The 10,413-nt window shown below is 42.5% G+C and overlaps 1 protein-coding gene across 1 annotated transcript; it reads left to right on the top strand.

The window, feature by feature from the left end:
* The first annotated feature begins 2,078 nt into the window (after positions 1 to 2,078).
* LOC116557215 (histone H3.3-like) lies at positions 2,079 to 2,657 on the top strand. The gene has a single exon (XM_032286666.1). The coding sequence runs from the start codon at positions 2,190 to 2,192 to the stop codon at positions 2,598 to 2,600; it is 411 nt and encodes a 136-aa protein (XP_032142557.1). The 5' UTR covers positions 2,079 to 2,189; the 3' UTR covers positions 2,601 to 2,657.
* The last annotated feature ends 7,756 nt before the right edge of the window (positions 2,658 to 10,413 follow it).

The following is a 10,413-nucleotide window of genomic DNA, read 5'->3' as shown; positions in this document are numbered from 1 at the left end:
AAAGAAGAAGAGGAAGAGGAGGAGGAAGAAGGAGGAGAAGAAGGAGGAAGAAGAAAAACAATGGCAATGAGCTGGAGCTAGCCTTACTAAAACCTCAACAGTTAGAACAGAGTGGTACTGGCATGGAACAGACAGGTGGTCTGTGCTGCTTTTTCTCCACTTGGCCATTACCCACCCATCATTTTCTTCTCTTTTCAGCCTTGCCCTGTGTCCTCACATCCTTTGCCCTCTGGCTTCCTATAGGTTCGGTCAATGGGAGGCATTGGTAAGAGATCAGAGGCTGAGAGAAGAGAGAGCTGAGAGTGCTTCTTCCCTGCGCCTCCCTGTTTCCCGGACAGTGGCTCTTCTCCCTCCACAGCCCCACCTCTGCTAGGCACCCCCTTCTCCAGGTTCCAGCTCTCAAAGGCTTTTGATAACTCTACTCCAATCCTTGCTCCTTCAGGCCCACAAGTGTGATGGCTGCCCACCTTTGCTAGTCTCTGGATGCTTCAACATTCCTTATAGGTTCCCTTAACCCTCACTACACCTTCATTAAATTTTATTTGAACCACTTGAGCAAAATTCTGTTTCCTACCAGGAACCTACCTGACTGATGCAAAGACTAACGGAACAGAATAGACAATCCAGAAATACACCCAAGTGTATACAGGAAGCTACTGTATTATAAATTTACCATCCCAAATCTATGGAGCAAAAATGGACATTTTAATAAATACCATTGAAACAAATGAATAGCCATCTAGAAAAATTTAAAGTTAAACTTTTACCTCACATTGTTCACCAGGATAAACTCCAAACCAAATTAAATGAAAGTCAAATCAAATCATAATAAGATTAGAAGTGGATGAGCAAACTATAGTGGAATCAGGCATCACTTAATAACAGGGACTAGGCAATTTCATCATCGCATGAACATCAGAGTGCTCTTGCACAAACCTAGTCAGCACAGCCTACCACATACCTGAGCTATATGGTGTGGTCTGCTGTTCCTAGGCTACAAACCTGTACAGCATGTTACAGTACTAAATCCCACAGGCCATGGTATCAGAATGGCATTTGTGAACCTAAACATAGCTAAACACTGAAAAAGAAGAGAAAGCATGTAGTACAAAGATTTAAAATGGTACACCTGCATAGGGGTCTTAATGTGAATAGAGCTCACAGGACTAGAAGTTGCTCTGGGTGAGTCAGTGAGTGAATAGTGAGCAAATGGGAAGGCCTGGGACATTACTGTACACTACTGTAGACTTCAAAGCACTGTACACACAGGCTACACTAACTTTATTTTAGATTTTTTCTTTCTTCAATAATAAGCTAACCTTAGCTCACTGTAACATTTTTACTTTATAGACTTTGTGTTTTTAACTTTCTGACTCTTTTGTAATAACACATGGTTTAAGACACAAACACATTGTACAGCTGTGCAAAAAGTATAATTTTCTTCATATTCTTATTCTATAAGCTATATTTTTAAATTTTTTTTTTTTTACTTTTTAAACTTTTTTGTTTAGAAACTAAGGCACGAACACATTATCCTAGGCCTACACAGGGCCGAGATCATCAATGTCACTGTCTTCCATCTCCACATCTTGTCCTACTAGAAGGTTTTCAAAGACAAGAGGATACATGAAGCCATCACCTCCTATGGTAGCAATGCCTTCTTCTGAAACACCTCCTGAAGGACCTGCTTGAGGCTGTTTTACAGGTCACTTTATTTTTAATAAGTAGAAGAAGCACACTCTAAAATAAGGATTGAAAGTAGAGCAAATATGACCGAGTATGGTAGCTCAGGCCTGTAATTCCAACACTTTGGGACCCCGAAGCAGGCGAATCACCTGAGGTCAGTAGTTCAAAACCAGCCTAGCCAACATGGTGAAACCCCATCTCAACTAAAAATACAAAAATTAGCCAGGCATAGTGGTGCATGCCTGTAATCCCAGCTACTTGGAAGGCTGAGGCAGGAGAATCTCTTGAACCCAGGAGGTAGAGGTTGCGGTGAGTGGAAATTGTACCACTGCACTCCAGCCTGGGTGACAGAGTGAGACTCTGTCTCAAAAAGAAAAGAAAGACAGAAGAATTGTGTTCGCAGCCGCCGCCGCGCCGCCGTCGCTCTCCAACGCCAGCACCGCCTCTCGCTCGCCGAGCTCCAGCCGAAGGAGAAGGGGGGTAAGTAAGGAGGTCTCTATACCATGGTTCGTACAAAGCAGACTGCCCGCAAATCTACCGGTGGTAAAGCACCCAGGAAGCAACTGGCTACAAAAGCCGCTCGCAAGAGTGCGCCCTCTACTGGAGGGGTGAAGAAACCTCATCGTTACAGGCCTGGTACTGTGGCACTCCGTGAAATTAGACGTTATCAGAAGTCCACTGAACTTCTGATTCGCAAACTTCCCTTCCAGCGTCTGGTGCGAGAAATTGCTCAGGACTTTAAAACAGATCTGCGCTTCCAGAGCGCAGCTATCGGTGCTTTGCAGGAGGCAAGTGAGGCCTATCTGGTTGGCCTTTTTGAAGACACCAACCTTTGTGCTATCCATGCCAAACGTGTAACAATTATGCCAAAAGACATCCAGCTAGCACGCCGCATACGTGGAGAGCGTGCTTAAGAATCCACTATGATGGGAAACATTTCATTCTCAAAAAAAAAAAAAAAAAAAAAAAAATCTCTTCTTCCTGTTACTGGTAGTTCTGAATGTTAGATAATTTTTTTTCCATGGGGTCAAAAGGTACCTAAGTATATGATTGCGAGTGGAAAAATAGGGGACAGAAATCAGGTATTGGCAGTTTTTCCATTTTCATTTGTGTGTGAATTTTTAATATAAATGCGGAGACGTAAAGCATTAATGAAAGTTAAAATGTTTCAGAGAACAAGTTTCAGCGGTTCAACTTTATAATAATTATAAATAAACCTGTTAAATTTTTCTGGACAATGCCAGCATTTGGATTTTTTTAAAACAAGTAAATTTCTTATTGATGGCAACTAAAAAAAAAAAAAAAAAAAAAAAAAGAAAAGAAAGAAAGAAAAAAAAGAAACTTTAGCAAATACATAAACCAGTAACATAGTTGTTTATTATCATTATCAAGTATTACGTACTGGACATAATTGTATGTGCTGTACTTTCATGTGAGTGGAAGCATAGTAGGTTTGTTTATACTAGCATCACCACAAACACGTGAATAACCATCACAGCTGTGATGTCACTAGGCAACAGGAATTTTTCAACTCGATTAGCATCTTCTAGGACATATATATGCAGTCTATCATTGCCCGAAACTTTATTATGCAAGACATAACTATATAGTCATACAATGAAATATTGTTCAGCTATTTAGTGGAATGAATTATTGACACACACATCAACAGAGATGAATCTCAAATACATGCAGCATAAGAGCTAGCACAATGGCATTTGTGCTCTATGATTGATTCCATTTATAGGAAATTCTAGAAGGAGTAAGACTAACTTAGCATGGGGAAAAAAAAATTGGAATAGTCATCACACCTAGGGATGGGAGTGCAGCAGAGATTGGCTGGGAAGGGTCATGAGGAAATTCACCAGGATGATGGTAATGGTCTGTATCTTGATAGAGGTTTGGGCTACACAAGTGTATGCATTTCTCAAAACTCAGCAAATGTACCCTTAAGATTTTCACACTTTGTTGTATATAAATTTTACATCAAAACAAAAAAATCAGCAAATATCAAACTCTAGTTAGTGGTATGCTTGTGGGCTTATATAGGGTGAATGTAAGACATCTGCAACTTAATTTTAAATGTACAAAAAATAAGGTAAATGAAGGAATAGGTAGACAAATGGATAGATAAATAGATATGTGATAAGGCAAATATAGTAAAATGTTAATGGTTGTATCAGGTGGTAGATGATAGGAATGTTTACTATAAAATTCTTTCAACCTTGCTCTATGTTTTAAATTTTAATAATAAAATGTTTTAATACTGGAAGGAAAATTCTGGCACATGTTACCACACAGATGAATCTTTGAGACATGATGATAAGTGAAATAAGTCAATAACAAAAAAGTAAATACAATATGATTCTACTTTATATGCAGGATCCAGAGTAATGAAATTTACAGACAGAAAGTAAATTTGAGAGAATTTACATCACCAGAGAATGGTGGTTGTCTGGGACTTCAGGAAGTGGGAAATGGGGAGTTACTGCTTAATAGGCACAGAGTTTCAATTTGCCAAGATGAAAAGAATGCTATGGATGGATATTGGAGATGGTTGTACAACAATGTATATGAATGTACTTACTGCCACTGACCTGAACACTTAAAAATGATTAAAATCGACCAGGCACGGTGGCTCACTCCTGTAATCCCAGCACTTTGGGAAGCTGAGGTGGGCGGATCACCTGAGGTCAGGAGCTCAAGACAGCCTGACCAACATGGAGAAACCCCATCTCTACTAAAAATACAAAATTAGCTGGGCATGGTGGCACACGCCTGTAATCCCAGCAACTTGGGAGGCTGAGACAGGAGAGTTGCTTGAACCCAGGAGGCAGAGGTTACAGTGAGCTGAGATCACACCATTGCACCCCAGCCTGGGCAGCAAGAGCAAAACTCCATCTCAAAAAAAAACCAAAGATTAAAATAGTAAAGATTGTTATTTCTGTAAAATATACATTATTTTTTAATTTAAAAAAAAAAAAAAAAAACTAGAAGAAAGCATGAAAGTCCAGGCGCGGTGGCTCACACCTATAATCTCAGCACTTTGGGAGGCCAAGGTGGCCAGATCACTAGGTCAGGAGTTTGAGACCAGCCTGACCAACATGGTAAAACCCCATCTCTACTAAAAATACAAAAATTAGTCAGGTGTGGTGGCATATGCCTGTAATCTCAGCTATTCAGGAGGCTGAGGCAGGAGAATCACTTGAACCTGGGAGGCAGAGGTTGCAGTAAGCCAAGACGGCACCACTGTACTCTAGCCTGGGCAACAGAGTGAGACTCATCTCAAAAAAAAAAAAAAGCAGCAGGGTGCAGTGACTCAAGCCTGTAATCCCAGCACTTTGGGAGGCCGAGGCGGGTGGATCACGAGGTCAAGAGATCAAGACCATCCTGGCCAACATGGTGAAACCTCGTCTCTACTAAAAATACAAAAAAAATTAGCTGGGCATGGTGGCACGCCTGTAGTTCCAGCTACTGGGGAGGCTGAGGCAGGAAAATTGCTTGAACCCAGGAGGCAGAGGTTGCAGTGAGCCCAGGTTGCGCCACTGCACTCCATCCTGGCGCCTGGTGACAGAGTGAGACTCTGTCTCAAAAAAAAAAACACAAAAACTTTCTTTATAACCTTGATAAGATTAGAGAAGGTCATTATAACTATGTCTCAGAATCCAGAGATGTTTATCACAGAATTGTTTATAATAAAGAAAATTACAAACAGCCCAAATTTCATCAATTAAAGGGTGAAGAGGCTGGATACATTGGCTCATGCCTGTAATCCCAGTGCTTTCAGAGGCCAAGGCAAGAGGACTACTTGCAGCCAGGAGTTCAAGATCAGCCACAGCAACATAGTGAGACCCCATCACTCCAAAAAGTTTAAAAATTAGCCAGGCGTGCTGGTGTGTGCCTGTAGTCTCAAGTACTTAGGAGGTTAAGGCAGGAGGATTGCTTAGTCCAGGAAGTCAAGGCTGCAGCGAGCTCTGATCATGCCACTGCACTCCAGCCTGGGCCATAAAGCAAGACCCTGCCTCAAAAAAAAAAAAAAGGAAAAATTAAAAAATAAAAAGTAATGAAGGATAGAAGTATACTACCTATGCAGAAGAGTACTCATAAAAAATAATGATGTGTAACTACATTTATATCCAAAATTGCCCACAAAATAAAAATGAAAAGCATTGTACCATAAAATACATGTTTCATCTGATACCATTTGTATAAAATGTATACATACACAGTACGTGTATATGTGCCTAAAGAGATGCTTGGAATGGTGTTCACTAGAACATTCAGAGTAGCTGTCTTTAGCTGATGAGTTTGTTTGTGCTTCATTCTTTGTACTAATTTTACATTATTTGACATTTTTGCAACAAGCATCCATTTTTTAAAAGAGAATGAAACCATTTTCAACTCACACTGAAATATGAAAGAAGCTGGCACTTAGTAGCGTCAGGTCCCTCCTTTCCAGCTGATTAGAACCCCAGCTTTACAAAAAGTGGAGAGAGGAATCTGACTGACCCCTAAACAGTTATCAGTGCTTCCCTTGTAAGATGTGACAGCATCATTCACTGATTCAAAAAGTGCAGTAATGCAAACAACTGAGACACAGGTGAAGATGACTCAGAAATAGCTTTAGAGAAAACAATGATGCCAGTGATAAAAAACGCTTATAACAAGATTCAATAAAATTGTTTTATGGAGTATAAAATGGAGAAGTAATATTCTAAGTTAATGTATTTTATGCAGCCAGAGATATTTAACTAGATGTAACAAAAGTAATAGGACAAATATTAAAGGAACACATGGAACCTTTTTCTAGCCCCTTCAAAGTCTGTACATTCAAGTAGGTCATTTAAGAAAATACATTTTTGGCCAGGCCCAGTGGCTCACGCCCCTAATCCTAGCACTTTGGGAGAATTGCTTGAGGCCAAGAATTCAAGATCAGCCTGGGCAAATAAATAAATAGGACTAGGCATAGTGGCTCTTACCTGTAATTCCAACACTTTGAAAGGCCAAGGTGGGCAGATCACTTGAGGTCAGGAGTTTGAGACCAACCTGGCCAACATAGCAAAACCCAGCATCTACTAAAAATACAAAAATTAGCCAGGCATGCTGATGCGTACCTATAGACCCAGCTACTTGGGAGGCTGAGGTAGGAGAATTGCTTGGATCCCGGAGGTGGAGGTTGCAGTGAGCCGAGATCACGCCACTGCACTCCAGGCTGGACAACAGAGCAAAACTCCTTCTCAAAAATAAATAAATATATTTTTTTAATTTAAAAATACATGTTTGAGGAATCTTCTCAAAGAGGATAAAAGAGGGCCTGCCTTATATTAGGGATCATTTCATTATGGACATCTTTAGAAGCAGCCTGGAGTGTAGGCAGGAGTCTGGGACCCCGCAGCCTCTCTCACCCTCCTCCCTTCCCCTACATTACAGAACCTGAATCCCAGGACTGGGGATAACAAAACAAAAGGCTGGAGGCGGGAGAGGGGCCAGGAACAAAGTGCCTACCTCCTTCCTTCTCTCTGGGGAGCCCACAATTAGTATGGCTGTGGAAAAAGTGACAGAATGGAAAAAGCAACAACTCTGGCTGGCTGGTTTATAAGCTAGTCATCTCCAAGGTCACGTGAAGAGTAAATAAAATCCTTGCAAAAGAAGAGTGCCCCCTCTAACCCCTTCATTCCTGAATTGGGCAGGAGCTGGTTCTTAGGGAAAGGAGCTGAGAGTTCTGAAAGGGGAGTGACGGTGTGACCAGGAGCGCAGCACAGAGGACCCAGGTGCCGGGCTCCACCGGAGTGGAGGGGCAGCTGTGCCCTCCCCGACGCCAGCACGCGCCTGCCTCCTCCAGGCAGCCTTCAGATGTGATGTGACTTGACGTGCCTGCCGCTAGAGCCTGGGAGTTGGTCATGGGCTCATGGATTTACAAGCTGACATGTAAGGGCCTGGGCCTGGGCAGGATACATTGAGTATAACTCATCTAAGGTCGGAGAGTCCTCCCAGAACCTCCCCTTTCTGAGTCCCCCTGGACGCACAGGCTGAGCAGGTGCTCAGAGAATGCCCTGGTCGTTCATATTCAAGGGTAAGAATGAGAAGGGACTCTGAGTGCTCCCTGCCCTGGAAAAGGGAGGAATGTGGAGCCATCCCCCCTCCCTGTTCCTCCAGGAAACTCACAATGTAAGTTTGAAGGGGTTTCACCAAGAGGCCAGCTCCCTACTGAGAAACAGACTAGTGCACTGGGCACCTCAAGACATTTTGATGGCCATTTCACAGCCATTTTGACATGGTGGTTTTAATGCGACCAATTGTTTTTTTTTAAACTTGTGGTTAAACAATACGTGCAATTTCATCAGCTAGCCTCATCCCCTTCCACCCACCCATTCCTGATCCTCATTCAGTCCACACAGTCTCTTCAAGGTGTAGGGAAGGTGAGCATGGGGTGACAGACAGGCTGAAGCTCAGGGATGCTGTCAGGAATCGGGGCAGGTGAGAGATGGAGTGAGGCTCAGGCTCAGGATGGGGGTCTGCACACATTCTTTGAAAAAAATAGTCCAGGGGGCCAAGTCTGTATGCTAAAACACACTTCTCTAAATCAGAACAGGTCTACAGGGGAATGAGTAAGGAGGAAAGGGTGTCATCTCAAAATGAGGAGGAATTGCCAACAGTAAAAAGCTGTGACCTTGGGAGAGACCAAGAGGCAACCCGCCAGTGGGTCTACAGAGGCCCAGAGAGACACCACATCTGGGAACTAGCCATAAACACCCACCCCATGCCTGGCTCTCACAGCCGACACACAGCCCAGACTCAGGAGAACATGGGTGCTTTCAAATGCTGCTGCCTCTCTCAGAATAGACTAATCTAGACTGTGCCCAAACAGACCAAAGCTGTGAGATGTAGTTACCATGAGAGTGGTCCCGATGGGCATAGTCAGTTCTGTGGCACAGGCCCCAAACCAAGAAGAAATGCTCAGGGCACCCAGCAAAGCTGGTGGTACAAAGCGGGAGCGAATCCCAGTTGTAACTGATTTCTTTTAGAAAGTGGTGACTTTTTTTTTTAACCAGTGATAACTGCTTCGCCCTGGTTGTAAGGAAGCCCTACTAAAAACGTCCCAATACTGCTAATAAAAATCTCACACACCTAATAATTACAAACACCTGTTGAGCATTGACTCTGTGCCTACCACCATGCCGAGAGCTTTGCATTAAACCCTTAAACTCACAAACAACTCAATAAATGGAATTGTTTCCATCCCCATTTTATAGATGAGGAATCTGAGGCTCACAGAGTTTGAGTAACTTGCCCAGTTAATCATGGGCAGAGCCCAGATTCTAACTCCATCTGTCTCACTGCAGAGCCTGCCCTTGTAATTGTTAAGCAATATTAACTCCCAGGGAAAAGTTCTGGTTTTTTGGTACTATAATCCCAATTTATATGCAATACTGTGCACATAAAAAAAGAGAGGGTCATAAGCAAGCATCAAAGTATCTGTTGTATTAAGGTGATGATCTTTTCGGAGCTTTCTTCGTTTATCTCAAGTTTTTCTTGATAATTCTATTATTTTACTTCTATTTTAACTTTAACCAAACAGAAATCATCTGACTCAATGTAGTAATTTGAATGCCATCTCTTGTCAATCTACCAATTTATTTCCCAATTATATCTAGGCAACAACATTAAAATAATGAAAGATAACCATAAAATGTACTTCTGGAAATTTGTTTTTTTGAGGCAAGGTCTCACACTGTAACCTAGGCTAAAATGCAGTAGTATTTAGAGCTCCCTGCAGCTTCAAAGTCCTGGGCCCAAGTGATTCTCCCCCCTCAGCCTCCCAAAGTGCTGGGACTACAGGTGTGAACCATCATACCCAGCCTTACTTCTGGAAACTTCCCCAATAATATGGTCCTCCTCACATACTATTTCTTTCCATGGCAGCAGCAAGTCGGTCAATGTTTTTTTATCAATCTGAAGCTACTACTGATGTCTCAGGCAGTTCAGCACAGTACTTAAGACCTGGGTTCAAATCCCATCCCCAGCACTCACTAGATGTGCAACCTCAGATAATTCTCCAAGCTTCAGTGCCCTCATCTAAGAAAAGGAGATAACAATGGCACTTATCTCTTAGTGTAATGCTGGTGCATAAAGTATGCTTAGAACAGTGCCTGGCACAGGGTAACGGCTCAACAAATGTTAACATATATTGTTCCTATGAAATATAGTGATATGATTGTTTTGTCTGTACTTTTTCAATTATTAAAAAGAAAGTCACTGATTACTTTCAAAATAGCATCCTTCCATGACAATAATCAGATATGGGAAGATACAGCAGGACACATATCAAGAGTAAGATTCACTTTTTCCTTGGAGACAGAGGCTTTACTTTTGAAGGGATGCCCTCATATTTGTAACATATTTTGTCTCTTGGCCAGAAGAAGGTACTGAGTTATTAGGATGTCAAAGTCCAGGCCGGGCGCGGTGGCTCAAGCCTGTAATCCCAGCACTTTGGGAGGCCGAGGCGGGTGGATCACGAGGTCAAGAGATCGAGACCATCCAGGTGAAACCCCGTCTCTACTAAAAATACAAAAAATTAGCTGGGCATGGTGGCACGTGCCTGTAATCCGAGCTACTGAGGAGGCTGAGGCAGGAGAATTGCCTGAACCCAGGAGGCGGAGGTTGCGGTGAGCCGAGATCACGCCATTGCACTCCAGCCTGGGTAACAAGAGTGAAACTCCGTCTCAA

The sequence above is a fragment of the Sapajus apella genome, unplaced genomic scaffold, assembly GCF_009761245.1.
Source record: "Sapajus apella isolate SASKATOON/1434 unplaced genomic scaffold, GSC_monkey_1.0 scaffold19, whole genome shotgun sequence".
Lineage (NCBI taxonomy): Eukaryota > Metazoa > Chordata > Mammalia > Primates > Cebidae > Sapajus > Sapajus apella.
This window is presented reverse-complemented; position numbering and strand designations above follow the sequence as displayed.